Here is an 18,501-nt window from a genome sequence, read left to right on the forward strand (position 1 = left end):
TTTTCTTCAATAGGCTAATTTAGAAGCAGAAATAGATATTTGGCCGGCTTATCATTAAAATGTCTCGCAAATGAAAAACATTTTTCTCTAGCGGAACCTCTGGTTCAGAGAGGACCATCAGAGGACGTCAAGGGGACGTTTTGGCAGGACCGAATGCGAACGTCCCGCAGAGGACCACAGGTAAAGGTTACGGGGACGTTTTTAAAGGATGTCCTGGGGACGTATGCTGAGAGACCAAATAAGAACGTTCCGCGTTTTAAGGCTCATGCGAACGTCACGCAGAGGACCTGCAGGTAAAGGTAACGGGGACGTTTTTAAAGGATGTTCTGGGGACGTATGCTGAGAGACCAAATAAGAACGTTTCATAATAGTCCGTTTTAAGGCTCATGCGAACGTCACGCAGAGGACCTGCAGGTAAAGGTAACGGGGACGTTTTTAAAGGACGTCCTGGGGACGTGTGCTGACCAAATTATAAGGTTCCCTAATAGTCCGTTTTAAGGCTCATGCGAACGTCACGCAGAGGACCTGCAGGTAAAGGTAACGGGGACGTTTTTAAAGGATGTCCTGAGGACGTATGCTGAGAGACCAAATAAGAACGTTCCCTAATAGTCCGTTTTAAGGCTCATGCGAACGTCACGCAGAGGACCTGCAGGATAAGGTAACAGGGACGATTTTGAAGGACGTCCTGGGGACGTGTGCTGAGAGACCAAATAATAATGTTTCCTAAAAGTCCGATTTAAGACTCATGCGAACGTCACAGAAGGACCAAACGTAGACTTGCTACGAACGTCAAAAACGTTCTGGTAACGTCCCTTAGCAAACGTTGTGCCGGGGACCAATTGGGGACGATTGGGGACCTTGTGAATGTCCTGTTAACGTCCTGGGGACGTTCCCTGTTTGCGGGGTACTGTAGCTCCTGCAAAATCCTAAATGTAATACATAATTTGTGAACCTTTCAACTACTTAGACTCTAATATTTCGTTCACCAAATGTTTAATATCTATATGATGTCGCACAAGATTACTAAAGACTTGAGAGAAAGTCGGTCAACCTCGAGAAACATGATGAACACGGAGGATGCTAAGGAGGATGCTCATCTTCAACAATCACTATCCCTTTGGCTGGGACTGGTATTCCTCCTACAACAAAGTCCATGATAGCATAGCTACAAAGGGAATCTTGAGGCCATTTGCTGCCTTCAGTGTGAGCCGACGAGCCGTGATTAATCGTGGATGGAGAGATGGCCAAGCCAATTCTGAAAGAAACTGAGACTGCACATGAATACTTGGGACCCAGTGTCTAAAATGTAAGGTATTTTGAAGTGATTCCACTTGAGGGCAGGTCCCAACAAAAACAGATTGTTCATATTTCCTCTTTCCTGCTGCCTATATCCCCAACCGCTCGCCCTACAGTTGCCGGGGTTTCCGGTTTAACAGGCCGGTTCACCCCTCTGGCTGGGGCAATGGTGTTAGACATGGCCGGATTGCCCACGCTCCAAACAGATAGGGCTGCCCTGTTCGTCCCACCGTTTGCTAGGACCGGAGGGTAGCTATAGGGGTGAGGCTGCTCCACCAGCCCTTGTGCGCTCAATATGGCCTCTGTCTGTGCCCTCCACTCCCCAAAGCCAATCCCACTAACCTCGCCAGAAAATCTTGGGACCAGGGCAAGCAAATGAACCAGGGCATCCCACGTCACCCTGACTGTCCATGATACCCCTGTGTCACAGGTTTTACTGAGACCTTTAATTCCACCAACACAGGTATCTGTACAAGGATCCCTCAACACCCTACTCCACACAGAAGACCAGGACAGGTTGTTGAAAATAGATGTAATTATTACTGCCCACACTGAGCAACACGTACAGGGTCTCCCACACCCCTACTCAGCTCTAATGGGGCCTTTGTCAATGGGGGTGGGCGTAAGCTTGGGACCATGAGCAGGACAAGTCACATGCCACACGTGATAAACACTGCAATTTTAAATGATCGGGCAATGCAACCAAACTACCTAGCACTGCACGAAAAGCAAAATTATCGGGCCTGTATACGCTGTGATACAGCCGCGAATGATCACCATTCCTGGCTGATCGCGGACATTCCCCCGAAATATCCGTCTGCCGCATACTGACGGAATTTCCCGGGAAGGGACCTGCAAGGGGAGGGGGGCCGATGTGTTTAGCATTCACACCTCCCGCTGACAGAGGTGCAAAATGCTCTTATTAGCATATTGACTGTCAGCAGTCTAGCCACACACACCCTGCTGCAGCCATTGGTTGAAAACGACAAGGAATTGAATTAAAACGTCTTGTGATGAGACGGAATGAGATTCTGTCTAAAGGTCAGCTTTCAACTGACAAAACTGATCCCTTCCCATTTACAGCTATTACCCCATAAAAACGAAATTAAAAATAATTGAATCAATATTCTCTCTTTAGGGTTTTGGTCCGGGGTTATCACATTTCTTGATTCGCCTTCCGTTTTCAGAGTTCTGTCTTTAGGGTTTTGATTTCGGGGATGTCACGATGCTTGCTTTGCTTTGCCTTTCATTTTCAGAGTTCGAGGGTTGCAATGTACTTTGGAGGCTGTTCCACTTATATTCCGGAGCTTCCTCTCTGTAATGTTCTTGAGATTCACTTTTGGCATGTAATTATACAGAGTCGGGCTTACTCTGATATTGAGATAGTCATTTCGCAACTTGAGACATGTTTGCCACTCGTGAATATCTATCCTGTGTCTTTTCAGGTAGATTTTGAAATCTTGCGCGAGCTTCGAACCTGCCCTCTTCAGGTTAATGGTATTGTATACCTGTGTCTAACCGCTTGCCGGTAAGGATCAAGCTCGTCGGTGCGACCAAGTACCTGGTTTATCATTCCTCCCTCCTCTGGCGTATTTCTCTTCTGTTACTGGAGCGTGCGAATTGGGAATTGTTTAGTGGACTTATGTGACGTTTTAATTATGTTCACGTAAAGGCGCCCGAGGCAACATTAGAAACTTTAGACTCGAATAATAAACGTTCAATTTCTAGTCTTTTTTACACATAGTAAGTTTTAATAACATCATACCATTACATATCGACATTCACAGTGGTAGTGGTCCCTGGAGAAGTGGGTATACGTTTTATTTATTCATACAGCACAGGATAAACACCCTGTTTTGAGAAGTGGGTATACCCAATGCTGACTGAAAAACAAGTGGGTATACTCCGTATACCTGCGTATACTGGACTACACCACTGGACATTCAAGGAGCAAAGATGAGACGTCGTTGTGTGGTGAGAACTGATAAAAAAAAATCGCCTGCCTTCTGTTTTCCACGGTAGATCGCATGTTATGCTAGAAATGGCTTAGCATGGGTGGGATGGGGAAAGATAACACCTTTCCATCCAGATGCAAATTTAGCTAATCGGAATCTGTAAGTGGTTTCCAGATATATATATAGTTGATCTCTCTTATTTGACGAAGCAGTGAGTTAGCTGTCTTTCAATGTCTCTTGTCGAATTATCTCACATGTTTATGGTGGTATGTGTTTAAAAGTTTTAACTTAGGCTATTATGTTGCTAACTTATATATTATTATTTCACCTTAATGTTCTTGAGATTCGTTTCTGGCATGTAATTATCAGGCTTACTCTGATAACAGTCATTAAGAGTCGTTAACAGTCGTTAAGCAACTTGGGCCATGGTTGCCACTAGTAGGGATCGAACCTGTGACTTTCAGGTTTTTTAAATCAGTGAAGCAGTGACGGGGTGCTTCTACGGCAATACACAGGGTCGAATACTGTCGTAAATCCCACATTTCATGCAGTGTAGGGCACTGCAAAAGGAAAATGGGTCAAAACGACCAATGCACCCTGTGACAGGTGTTTTGGTGGATACCCCGCATTTGGATTAGATGCGCTAAAAGTGCGGCAAGACTCGTTCAACAGTACCCTCTTCCATTTGTGGATTCAGGAGTGGATGGGCGCTCTGCAGTGGCGTGTCCAGACATTTTTGATAGGGGTGGCACCAGTGGGGCACTGACGTATGCAGGGGTGGCATGAAGTGTGAGCAGGAGCGCCTGCGCAGACATACACTCACGTATGCACACACACACACAACAAAAATACACACCCACACCCAGGTGTCGGCATAGAATTAATTTACCATTTTTGAATTGAACATTAGGCCTACCCAGAGATTAATGCGACCTCTGGTGCTGCATAGACTTGCTGATGGCCTTGTCGTCTGGCTCATATTCAGTGAAGTGAAGCTTCATGCAAGCATTGAGTCTTTCATAATTTAACCGCGAGCGCAGGTTCGTCTTTATATTTTTCATTTTTATATTTTTCATATGCGAGAAAGATTTCTCACATGCATAAGTGGAACCGTGGTAACCATGGTTAACATAGCAATACTAACACGTTGCAATGTGCGATATGCAAGGGCGTCAGTTTGTTTTTAGAAGTGGTGGGGACAATAACCATAAGCTTGAGTGTGGTTTGAAAAGTGCTGGGTACCCTTATGTAAGCCATTCATCCATTCAACGTTGCATTACAATATGCTCTACAGTGTATTGTCAGGTGTTGAAAATCCCATTCGAACAATAAAAAATTAATAATCTCGATGTTGCCAGCACCAGCTTGCTTATTTTACCAGATCACAACGGTCTCAATTTTAGACATACCGTTAGCTAGGCTAGCTGTAGGGAACAGTACCTCATCTGTGAATAGCAAGCTAACATTTGGCAAGTCAACGCCACATCTTACCTTATCACCGTCACCAGTCGGTGGTTTTCCAAATGAAATGCAGGCTAGAGTAATTGATATTTAATAACACCTAAAACACAATTAGACTGACGGAAGAGATTGACAGAGGCAGCCACAAGCTTTGCCTCATCCGAGGTATGTGGCCGATCTACCGGAAAATGGAGACAAACATACCTCCATCCGTGTTAGAAGGGCTGACTGCACACGTCACTACGGTTGCGTGCCATGTTGCGTGTATGTATGCAAATCAAAATGTATGAATCCGGGAAAAGCTGAGAACCCTTCGGCTGTGTAAGAACCAATTTTCCGGTCTTTATTAATAAGGTGGAGATATTTTCTTACGTTGAACTTCCTGAAAGTCCGTAAAACACATTTAAGTGAAAAAAAAAAATCGAAAAATAGTTACCATGAGTGTGAAGACAGATCGCGAGTACGAGTATAAAAAGCAGTTAGTGCATATAAACATCGTTAAATCTCTCAGAGAAAGCTAGACTTCTGTTGTCATTAACGACTTAAAGAATGTTGTACTCCTTTGCTCCACACGCAGCCAGGCAGGTGCGCATACTTTGAGGATGTCATCGTGCGCGCCTTTCGCATAATTTACTGACTAATATTGGGGTGGCACGTGGGGTGGCCAGTCAGATTTCAGGGGTGGCCCGTGCCACCCTAGGCCACTCCCTGAACACGCCACTGGCGCTCTGTTGTGTCTCACCATCACTGCATGAGCTTTGACTGCTGGTTACTTTTCGGGATTCCTTGTGGATTACGACCCGGCTTCAGATCGCTCTCACTGGCTCTCAGGTACTATCTGCCCTCACTCTCCTCTGCCAACCGTGCATGGCATATAGGTTGCCGGCAGTTGCGTTGTATGCATCGCTGCTTAACAACTCCTCAGCTGTAACCTGACGTTCCAGCTGTTTGCTCTCCTCCACTACCGATGCTAGGCGCTCTGTTGTGTCTCACCGTCGCTGCTACTACTACTTACAGTCGCCTATCGCCTTTTGAATGAATGTTGGAGTTATTTCCCTTTCCCTCTCTTTTGCTCGCCCGCATTCACAAACAAGGGAATGTTGCACTCACCCCCGTACACAACACTATGGTTAAGGGGGGTCCATTTATGACTGAATGTTGTTATGGTGTTCAATGTGTAATTGTATTTGCTGTGTGTGAAGCATTAGTTATGATGATTGTAAAATTGACTGAGACTGCGGGGGAAAACTGGTGATACACTGTAACAAAGGATTTTTCTTTTCCAATTTTTTTTTCAAAAGGTCAAAACTGTCAAACTTCTCCACTCCATTGTCATTCCCAAATACACTGACTTTTGCTAATTTCATTGCCCTGCTCGTGTTCCTTGCCTTCACCTAACCTCTGAGCTAGCCACTACAGGTTTAATTTTACCCTAATCCCTTTTAGTGCTGTATTAGGGCCGGTAGTGATAGTGGCCTCCTTGTAAATGTTCTCTCTCTGTGACGCTCCCTCAGAACTTCTGGCGCCCAACAAAACTATTATTTCTTTTCTAAGGCCACTACTTCATTACAAGGTAAACTGTGATGCTATTTAGATTCAAGTGTTCAGCAGAACAGAACCCAGAATTCCACATCAGGTGCCATGGTGGAGGTTCAGCGCTACTTGGCTGAGCCAAACATTCCTAGATCAGACAATCCACTCGAGTACTGGGCAACACACAACAAATATGTTCCCAATTCAAAGACATTTGTATGAACCCCAAGCATAATCTGTTCCGTGCGAGTGGGTGTTTTCAAAGGCAGGAGAGATTTTAGCTGAGAAAAGGAACTGTCCAAAAGGGGTGGGACAAATATTGTTTTTAAACACAAATGACTTTAACCCCCTTTTCTTTGAAAAAACCCTATCACTGCCCTGCACTTTCACTAGTTGTCGAAAAGCACTCTCACTACACCTTTTTTTTTTTTTTTTTTTTTACAAAAGTACTGACCAGTGTTCCAACAGCACTTAAACTATCCTCTGTTCCAATAGTATACAGATGGCGGTAAAGATTATTAACAGGTGCTTTTATCCAAAGCAACAAATTTAAACTCGTAGTGGTCAGGAATCAAGCCTGGTTTGTCCGCATGGAGAGCGACGTCGCCAACCTTTGCGCCACCATACAATTTTTGAGTTCATCAGCCATGGATTTAGTATTTGTTCACCCTTATTTTGTGTGTGCCTGTTCTTGTAGCAGGCCTTGCCCACCACGTATTGAACAAATTCACTGTTCCGAGAATCTTTCCTCATTTATATTGACCATCAGGTATCCCTAGTGTGCATTCAAAGCTACGAGTAATGAGCCACTATTCAACACGCCTGGCTGGAAAGCTTCAAGGTTTCGTGAAGCTTCATTTCGCCACCATTAACACTGAGACAGCACATAGGTAGCATCCTCACTTTTAAAATAATAATTTAAACAAAGTCAGTCCTTCAAGATAATGACAACAATAGTTATAGGTCACATTCACTTTTGAAAACCTACCTTCTTAATTAAGTGATTTGCAAATCATAAAGTCGCCATGGGACGGGAGCACATTTCCTAAGAAAACAAGGAAGATGTAATGGCGGCAAGTAATTGTCCAACATTGTCCATTGAACTAACATGGTATGTATATTGTGTCATACTGTCACCCCCTTCATTCACTACATTTGTATCACAGTAAGCTCCACTGATGTCCCATTATTTATCTCAGGGTTAATGCCATTTAACATCATCCTCAAGTGATAGTGATCACTCTGAACCCAAGAGCTAATTTTGAGAAATGTAACTTTGCTTCAGGTCATGCAGCAAACCGTGGTACTATGGTTGCCTAGTTGCTGAACTAGTACAAATCTTAAACAGTTTAAATGGTAGAGTTTTATTTGCATGACATGACAGCTAGTTATCTAGCTGGTGTTAGTTTTACCTGGCAAAATTTCTGTGTGGGTTACTAACTTCCCATGTAAAGGCCGCACCCGAGTATTTAGTTCAGATTTTACAAAATCAATGTATAAACTGCAGTTAATTGTTCAGGAAATTACCATCAAAGTCAAAGTAGCTTTATTGTCAACTACTTCACATGTGAACATACAAAGCAGTCGAAAGAACGTTTCCCACTCTCCCCACAGTGAAACATATAAAGTGCACAGGCACAACAGATAAACAACAGATAAACATTTCTTAGAGCTAAGTAGTATACAGACAAGACATTACATAACTTAACATTACATATCACTAAATAGAACATACAGATAAACGTACAGCAGCATCGGTTTTATTACTTAAAAGTGAGGTTTTGTTAGTGCAAAAAAAGGCAATTGGTAATGGCAGCTGTATGATGTGTTGTGCATTAGCAGTGCAAGTTAAAAGAGGTAAAAGTGATAAGTGATAAAAAAGTGATAAAGTGCAGAGACAGTTTGTTTCAGAGTCCTGAGTGATTTTTGGAGGGGGGGGGGGGGGGGGGGGGGGATTTCAGCCTGTTGTCAGACTGTCGGATATGGCTGGGGGGAGTGAGTGGAGAGAATTTAGCTTCCTGACAGCTTGGTGGATGAAGTTATTGCTGAGTCTGGTGGTGCTGCAACGGAGGGTCCTATACCTTCTTCCAGAGGGTAGGAGGCTGAAAAGGCTGTGTGCGGGGTGGCTGGTGTCCCTCGCAATCGAGGTGGCTTTCCGGGTGAGGCGGGTGGTGTATGTGTTTTGCAGGGAAGGGAGTGGGGCACCAATGATCCTAGCAGCTGTGTTCACCACGCGTTGCAGTGCTTTTCTGCTGTGTTCAGTGCAGCTACTGCCCCACACAGTGATGCAGCTTGACAGGATGCTTTCAATGGTGCCCCTGTAGAATGTGTTCTGGATGAGAGTGGGAGCTTTTGCTTTCTTGAGCTTGCGGAGGAAGTAGAGGCGCCGCTGGGCTTTCTTCGCCAGTGATGCAGAGTTGGTGGCCCAGGAGAGGTCCTCACTGATGTGCACCCCCAGGAATTGCTGCTCACTCGCTCCACAGCAGCACCATCTATGGTCAGTGGTGGGTGTTCAGTGTGTCTTCTCCTGAAGTCAACCACAATCTCCTTTGTTTTGCTGACATTCAGCATGAGGTTGTTGTCTCTGCACCACGTGATCAAGAGGTTGACCTCCTTCCTGTAGTAGGTCTCATCGTTCTTGGTGATGAGACCCACCAGAGTAGTGTCGTCCGCAAACTTTACCATGTGATTGGTGCTGTAGGTAGGTGTGCAGTCATGAGTCAGCAGGGTGAAGAGCAGGGGACTCAGCACACAGCCTTGTGGGGCCCCTGTGCTCAGTGTGATGCTGCTCGAGATGTTGTTGCCGACTCGTACTGCTTGTGGCCGCTCGCTGAGGAAGTCCAACACCCAATTGCAAAGGGAGGTGTTGAGCCCCAGCTGGTCCAGTTTACAGATGAGTTGTTGTGGGATTATGGTGTTAAAAGCTGAACTGAAGTCTATGAAAACCATTCTCACATGTGAGTCTGCTTTTTCCAGGTGGGTGAGGGCTGGGTGGAGAGCAGAGCAGATTGCGTCCTCTGTGGAACGTTTGGCCCGGTATGCAAACTGAAAGGGGTCCAGGGTGGGGGGGAGGATGGACTTGATGTGTGACATGACTAGCCGTTCAAAGCACTTCATTATGATGGGGGTAAGTGCCACAGGGCGATAGTCATTGAAGCAGGATGGAGCCGGTTTCTTTGGTAAAGGTATGATGATGGAGGTCTTGAAATGTGATGGAACAGCAGCTTGACTCAGAGAAGTGTTGAAGATATCTGTGAAGATACTGGATGTTCTTATTAAAATTGTATTTACATTTCATTGATAATACTCGAGGAATAGGTTTCCGTGTGAGAAGGTCGTCCAGCACCAAAAAAAGGAATGATCAGCATGGGCAGAGACGTTATATAGGAGGAGACCAAATCACTGACGGGAAAATTAAGTGGAAAATAGGAGGGAATCCGTAACGTTTAACATGGCGGATTTGGAAGTCCTGCCCTGTATTGTAAAGAGCCTATCATAACTCTCCGGCACATTCTGTTTATTTCCAAAGTTCTATAGTAATAGCTGTGCCGTGAAATGTGGTCTTTTTTAACCTGTAACCTCTTGACATCCTAATATCTTTGGCACCATAACATTTAAATAAGAATGACGCTTAAATATTATTTAATATAAGGCTGTTCTACTTACAGGCCTACAGCCAACTGGAAGGCTAACAACAAAGTAAAGGGATAGCGACAAGATATACTATGTTAAAAAACCAACAGCAATGAGTTAATCAGGGTGGAGATATACTAGGCTTACAGCAACTAGTCCGTAACCTAATCGCAAAAGAGAACATACGAGTTGGACAGTTATCGAATCATCCTGTCACAATAAGAGGGAAGATCAAAAAACCGCATGACGTCACCATTAACACACTCGCATGCAGTCTCCAAGACAAGATAATAATGCAAATACAATTACAACACACTTTGATAATTTATCTTTGGACATAACACCCCTACCCTAAATTACAAAATAATCATACACACACAAAGGTCTTTAGTTGAAACAAAAACATACACACACATCAGTCTTTAGTTGAAACATAAAAATGCACACACATCATTCTTTAGTTGAAACATAAACATACAAACACATCAGTCTTCAGTTGAAGAAATGGAGATGCTTGCCGCTGTTAGTATCTCCAACAGGACTAACAGGTGGAGGTGTCTTGTTTCGTTCTGAAGAGATTCATTTCCTAATACTGACTGGTGGACTATAAATTACCCTGCCTGGTTACTTTCCAAAACGCATTTGTCAGGTGTTGTGTGGCAATGTGTTAATGCTGAGCTCAAATTTCAGTTGTGAACGAACTACTTGTATATGAAATGCTAATCGTAATCACAAAACACATTGCCAATAACAGCAGTCATTCATTTTTTTTTTCCTACTGTCATTATAAAGACGTATCGGACTGTCAATTGTTGGGATGGCCTATTCCATACAATGGAACCTTCTGCAACATTCTGAGGAACCATGAGTAGATCAGATTCCTTTTTCATTCAAGCTGGTATTTTCAACTTTAGTGGTGGGCCTTGGAAAGAGTAACATTAAAAAGGTTGATCTAATAATTTTGTGTCTGCTAAGACACGCCAGAAACCATGTTGGCATATCCACTGTCACTCTACATTTACACTCTACATTCACATTTCTATAATATTGATACCCAAAGTTACCATCTCAGCTTGTCCAAAATTGGGAGTCTGGTGTCTCAAGTGGACAAAATGTGCAAGAGTACCTTTTTGGAAGTATAGATCCTCCTCAAAGATGTTGGGGCAATATCACAATAATATCAGAAAGGAAAATCTGAAGGGAACAGGTGAATTCTGTATCATGAGGGAAACATTTGAGGAGGGAAATTGTATTCCACATCCTGACACTGCATCTCTCTTCCTTTCAGGGATATCAAACCTGATAATATCCTACTGGATGAACAAGGTAAGTCTGTACAAATCTACACTGAAAGTTTTCCTGTTACACTCTAGTATACTATCAGGACCCAGATCTGTTATGTTGTTATTGACTGAAAATACACTTTTAATATTATTTTAGTTATTATTAGGGGCAAGAACTTAAAGGTGTGACAGATTGTGTAATTGTATGTTCCTTTAACATGGCTATCCTTTTTGAAAGGAGAGAATATTATATTCAACCGTTTACATCATGCAAGTTATTTGTGGCCATTTATACCCCTTTTATTTTGTGTGGAGATTGTTTATATTCCCTGGGATTGAGAAACCATTGTAGCAGAATACAAGTCAAGATGCCTATTTAACATTACTACTACGAAACTATCACAAATTTGATAAACATAGCTATCCCACTACTTGACCAACAATTTTTTTGCCACTGCTTATGGCACATTACAGGTCTCTAGTACATCATTACAAATACGTATCATTACATATATAGGATACAAATCAATTGCTCTTATCTATGTCTTTTTATTGCCAAAAACAAAACTGTGGGATGAGATTGTAACGTTTTCAGCACGACAACAGACACAGTGGGTAGCGGAAGTATAGTTTACTTCGTATTAGTTCAAACAGGGTCAAAACCAGGAAATCCGTCAGGTATACAAACAATCCGACATGGAGCAGGTAGGGTATTCAGAATCCAATGGACAGGCAAGCAGGGTCAGATCCAGGAGATCAATCAATCAAGCAGACAAATCCGACGAGGGGCAGGCAGGGTATACGAAATCCAATGTACAGGCAAACAGGGTCAAAAACAGTGTAATCAGGTAATAGCAATGAAACAAACGCTGAGAGCTTGGCAAAAACACACAAGACAATCTGGCAGGGAACAAGTGAAAGTGGACAGGTATACAGTGGGGGAAAAAAGTATATGAACCCCTGCCGATTTAGGAAGTTTGGCCACTTGCAAAGAAATGTGTGATCTAGAATTATAATGGTAGGTGTATTTTAACAGTGAGAAACAGAATATCAACACAAAAATCCATTTTATAACATTTATGACTTTATTTGCATTTGGTGCAGAAAATAAGTATTTGAACCCCCAAGCAAACAGCAAAAATTCTGGCTCCCAATGACCAGTTACACTGCATGAAATTACGACAGTCTCCGACCCTGTGTATTGCCGTGGAAGCCCAAATAGTGTGAAAGGCCCCCCCCTCCCCTTGCCCAGATGGCTGAGGTTTTCATATGTTAATTGAATTGACCTGGATTGAAAACAAGCCCCCCCCCCCCCCCGAGGCACCCCGTCACTGCTTCACTGATTTAAAAAACTACCTGTCACAGGTTACAGGTTCGATCTCCACTAGTGGCAACCATGGCCCAAGTTGCTTAATTCAATTCAATTCAATTTTATTTGTATAGCGCCATAACAATACAATTGCCTCAAGGCGCTTTACAGAGCCTAGAGCCAAGACCCTTAACGACTGTTAACGACTCTTAATGACTGTTATCAGAGTAAGCCTGACTGTATAATTACATGCCAGAAACGAATCTCAAGAACATTAAGGACAAATAATAATATATAGGTTAGGAACATTACACATAGCCTAAGTTAAAACTTTTAAACACATTGCACAAAGCTCAAGCTTAAAGGAGCCCAAAGCAACGTTAGGGCATCAAAACTGGAAATATTCTGGATAAGACCATCTTTATGATATTGACATTTACTTCACCATATTAGCACATTTGCATCATTATTTGATACTTTGGGTGCTAAAACTAACCGCAAGAGCGTAGCCCTTTATATGTTTGTGCCACCAAAAAACAACAGGGAATCATTTAGGACTGCAAGCATATCAGCCGGCATGTTTTTGGCTGCAAGGGCCTCTCTGTGAACACTACAATGCAAACACAGAATGGTTGGACAGACTTTTCTTATTTGAGCTATAAGCCCGGTGTGCTTCCCCGTCATGGATTTTGCCCCGTCGGTGCAGATTACCACGCAGCGTGTCAACTCAATTCCATTTGTGCTCATAAAATTGTCAATTAAATTAAATATTTCTTGGCCTGTTGTTTGGGTAGCAAATGGCCGACAAAACTAAAAATCTATTTGCACCGTGCCTTAGAAAAGGTAACGGACGTACACCAGAAGATTGGCCAGATTGGCCACATCTGTAGACTCGTCTACTTGAAGAGCGTAAAACTCACTACTCTTAACTCGACAGACTAATGAATTCAGGATGTCTTCGGACAAAGTATCAATGCGGCTCGACACAGTGTTGTTTGGCACCGGGATCATGTCCAACTTTTTAGCTTCTCTCTCTCCAATCATACATTGCACCATCTCTTTGGCAACTGGCAAGCACACATCTTCAATTATTGTGTGAGGTAGCCCCATTCGTGCAATTCTGTAGCTTGCCAGATATGAAGCCCGTAGTGCGTTTTTTGTTGACCAAACAAATGAATGAGACTGCATCTTAATTTGGCTGTTTTTCAAGTCCTCCAATTTTGATAAAAAAAAATGTAAGGGGCTTTTGACTTTCACTGGCATGCTTTGTGTTCAAGTGCCGACGTAAGTAAGAGGGCTACAGACAGCTATTTGCCAGAACCTCACTGCACACCACGCACTGTGGCTTTGGGTAATCTGCATTGCCAATCCAAGTGAAGCCCAGTCCCAGATAATTTTCATATTTCCTCTTTTTTTCCCAGTCTGGTGCTCCCTCTCGTTTCCTCTTTTTTCACCTTGTCTAATATTTGTTCCCGATTGGTCTTTGCTATCCCCTCCTCCTTTTCGGTCTTCTCCGTCTCATTTTTCTCTGACTCCCGCTCGATTTCTTCTTCTGGTCTCTCCCCAACGCACCTCTCCGTTTCTTTCGCCTCCGATTCCTGACTCTCTCTCTGTCCGTCTCCTCTTTTATCACTGATAGGTTCAGATGTCCCTTTTGACCGTTTCCCCAATTTAAGCCAGTTAAGCATAATTGCCTTTATGTTACTGTTACTGAATGAATGAAATTAGCTGTTAGCTTATGTTAGGTGCACAAGCTTGGCTAGCTGTTTGTCATGGAGACATAACACTAGTGTGTATGTTAAAGACAATTTGGCGGCAGAAGCTGAAATGCATTTATTTATTGAATTGTACGTTTTTAATCAAATCTTACAACGGGAATTTTTATAATTCATTTCTTTGTTTTGTGCAAAATCCCACTTCAATTATTACACCAGTAGACCACCTCTACATCTTTACTCTCGCGCACCCCCTAGAGGCAGCTTGCGCACCACACTTTGGGAATCCCTGGTCTATGGCATCGTAAATAATTTATAAATTGGGTAATCGTGTTTTTTCAAACCAATTGCATATTCATTTGTAACTATATCAAACTAGGACATTCTGTGAATTTCCCAAGTTTAGTCATGATACTTGCATGATACATGCTCTCTTTCTCTCTCTATCTCCTTCTAACCAAGGTAGGCTATAGGCTAACGTTAAAACTACAGCATAGCTAACCTAAACTACATACATAACATAAAGCCATTGTAACACACGTGCCCACCATTTTAAACATGTAACGTGTATTTCAATATGACAGATTAAAAACAATAGAAAACTGCATTCTTTGGATGTTGATAATATGAATAAGAACTGTCCTTGAGTTCTTTAAACAAATACGAATGTAGGATACGAAATAGTTCCATCGTTTACAATAGTAAATGGCATCTGCATGTGAAAAACATATCAAAACTTTGATTGGAACACTGAAGCGTATACTGCCCCCGTCAGTTCAAAAAAAAGTGCAGCACCGATTCTAACAGCTGGCATCGGCACTCACGGTACTTACGGTACTTCATAATCCTTCAGGTTTCTGGGTTCTACAATCTCCCAGAACCTGAAGTGGGAGCCAAACATTAGATCAGTCACCAAAAAGGCCCAGCAGCGGATGTTCTTCCTGCGCCAGCTCAGGAAGTACAACCTGCCTCAGGAGCTGCTGATCCAGTTTTACACTGCAGTCATTGAGTCTGTTCTCTGCTCATCTATCACTGTCTGGTTTGGATCGGCCACTAAACTGGACAGGAACAGACTACAACGGACAGTCAGATCAGCAGAAATGATCATTGGTGCCGACCTGCCCACCATCCACACTGCAAAAATGCTTTTCTAACCTAGTGTTATTACTCTTATATTGAGATGAAAAAATCTAGTTGGTCTTGTTTCTAGCTAAATTGTACTTACCTAGTGCTCTTTGGTAAGGTTATTTTTGCCTATTTCAAGCAAATATTACTTATTTTAAGAAATCTTCACAAGCCAAATTTGCTTAACGCACTGGCAGCCAAATTTGCTTGTTTTAAGCCAAATTTGCTTAACGCACTGGCAGCCAAATTTGCTTGTTAAGATTTCTTAAAATAAGTAATATTTGCTTGAAATAGGCAAAAATAACCTTACCAAAGAGCACTAGGTAAATACAATTTAGCTAGAAACAAGACCAACTAGATTTTTTCATCTCAATATAAGAGTAATAACACTAGGTTAGAAAAGCATTTTTGCAGTGCAGGACCTGTACACTACCAGAGCCAGGAAACGGGCAGGGAATATTATTGCAGACCCCTCACACCCTGGACATAATGTGTTTCAGCTCCTCCCCTCTGGCAGGCGCTACAGATCCCTGCACACCAAAACCACCAGACACAGGAACAGTTTTTTCCCCCTTGCCGTCACCTTAATGAACACTTGACAATGTATTATATTTATATTACATTATATTTATTTATTTGATCCTAAACTGTTGTGGTATATTGCACATTTTCAGTTAAAGTACATTGAGAACAACTAAACACCACAACAAATTCCTTGTATATGAAAATGTACTTGGCCAATAAACATGATTCTGATTCTGATAATGGGCATCGTTGGTGTTTTGTTATTTTAGTATTGAAAGGTATCGTAAGTATCGGTTATTGATTGATAAATATTGATAGACAACGTGATGCTAGCAATGAACACCAACATGTCCATGTTATCAGTTCAGAATATACACGATCATATGGCAAAATACGTCGACCTACGTCATAGTTGGTGTCAAGTTGTCCGAGTTTTTGTTAGTTGTACATTTCCCCAACTTGAAAACAGGACTGAGACATTTACTTGGAGGCGTGGGTACTGGATTCCACTCAATGCTGAATGACTGAAATGATTGAGTCACAGGCAGTAGCTACGTTTCCACTCTCTTTTCTTTTTATTTTCAGTTCAGCAGTTGTTTATCTGCCATTAATCATTTGCCATTAGCCATTAAGCATTAGGTAAAAAACCTTTAAACACAAACAGACATGGAACACACATTAGCATCCAGCATTTCACACAACAGTACACAAAACCAACATGTACCAGAGGCGATTTCTCTAAGACTGCAAGGGAAGCTCAGCTTTCCCTAAAATGTCGAAAATGTAATTGTGTAATATGTACTGTTGTGTTAACATTTCATTGACTACAAATGCGTTAGAATACGTTCATGTCGAAGACGAGTTTGATCAGAATCTTATCCAAGACTGACTCGATTTTGTTAACTTCTCATACATTCCCGTAATGTCAATGCATTTGACCGTAGAAGCCGAGCGTCCATTCACTTGAATGAGACTGCATGGAACAGTTTTTTTCATTGCCTCGAAACTTGACGGTCATTGGATAAATGCCCAGATTTGTCCCGGACGCTTAGCGTCTCTGGGGGTTGATGGGACAGTGGGCTGGCCTGGGCTAGCCTGGACGCTGGGCTTCCGCGTGATGATTGGAGGATCAGTCGAAAGGCTGAATCACTTTTTGATTGACAGCTATTTTGAGATATACACAGTCACTTGAACATCTAGGAGCTCACAGTGTTGCCAACTTAGCGACTTTGTCTCTATATCTGGCGACTTTTCAGACCCCCTTGGCGACTTTATTAGCAAAAAGCGACTAGCGACAAATCTAGAGACTTTTTTTAAAGTCATTTGGTGGATTATTGTGTTGACAAAGTACTGTAAAAGCATCTTGCATATCCTGTTCTGCAGTTCACGTAACAACTGTTCTCACGAGAGCTGAGAACAGCGAGGGCTGTCATGGTCTCCTCTCCACTCACACAGCACCTGCACGGCCAGTCTGACTAAATAACAGCAAAATATTAGAGCTTTGTATTCGCGGGAAAAATATTAGTGTAACCGTGCTCAGCCTCAGAATGGCATATTGTGCGCATGCGCAGATTATTTGCATATTATGCAAATTATTCTAATGCGTCATCTAGCGACTTCTGGAGACTTTTCGGAGAATTAACAGCTACTTTTCTCACAGAAAAGTTGGCAACACTGGGAGCTCAGTACCATCGCGGATTTTGCAAGTGAAGTCTTACGAAAAACTGCAACCCATTTCTTGATATTTGCTTGGCGAAATTGCTTCCATTATTCATTTCTTACACTGTAAATAAAACACATTCGTATTTCCTTGTTTCAGTTTAACATACTTTCCACATTTCCTTATTCGAGTTTAATATCGTTTCGTTAGTGCGTTCATTCATACTGTTGGCTAGGTCGGAGTGAACAAGCCAGCTAGAAAGGTGCACACGATGGCAGACAAAGCTTATTTCGTCGACCTGATTTCGGCAAAGCCATTTGATAGTCGAGGAGATACTTAGGGCCCTATCTTGCACCCAGCGCAATTGACATTGTCACCGACGCATGTATCATTCCTATCTTGCACCCGGCGCACAGCGCGATTTTCCCTCCAGAGGCGCGCTTCGAAATGAACTTGCGTCGACATGGGCGGGGGCGGATCAGAGAAGGCGTTTCTCTGGCGCAAGTGGTATTTTGCAGTTTCAAATACAACGCCGTGCGCCGTGCGCCATTGACCAAAAAAAAGCTGGTCTAATGTGAGGCGCAATGTCTAAAGTCTGTAACGCGTATTCAGAACGCTATTTTAAGGGCGCATGTGCTTGCCCGCACAGTATAGGACCTGTAGGCTACACTTTACTTCTGTCGTCTTCACGAGAGATTTACACCAATTGTTTGGCAAGCCATATATAATTACAAGGAAAATAAAGTATTTACCACATGAGGAAATCATTGTGATATCCGTATCCAAGACATTTAAAAACTAGGCATACATCTAGCGTACACAATTGACCCAAATGATTCAGGTTAATTGAAGCTGCGTGACATTTGATTTATTGTATGGCTTTGTTGCATTTATTTAATGCCAGTATTATTATAAATCTTGTAAACTCATCTCTGTGTATGTGGACTTTATTTATGTACCTTGGGTTTGGTCAGCTGGTGCACTGCCTTGGGTGCCGATTTCCATG

General features: G+C 42.6%; 1 protein-coding gene across 1 annotated transcript in view; it reads left to right on the forward strand.

Annotated features, from left to right (window-relative positions):
* stk32c (serine/threonine kinase 32C) overlaps positions 1-18,501 on the forward strand; it is a 215,596-nt gene that overhangs the window by 156,313 nt on the left and 40,782 nt on the right. Inside the window, exon 5 of the mRNA XM_080848338.1 lies at positions 11,167-11,204. Within this exon, the coding sequence (XP_080704464.1) occupies positions 11,167-11,204 (38 nt within the window). The remainder of the gene's footprint in view (positions 1-11,166; positions 11,205-18,501) is intronic.

Source organism: Sprattus sprattus (genome assembly GCF_963457725.1).
Source record: "Sprattus sprattus genome assembly, chromosome: 12".
NCBI classification, from domain to species: domain Eukaryota; kingdom Metazoa; phylum Chordata; class Actinopteri; order Clupeiformes; family Clupeidae; genus Sprattus; species Sprattus sprattus.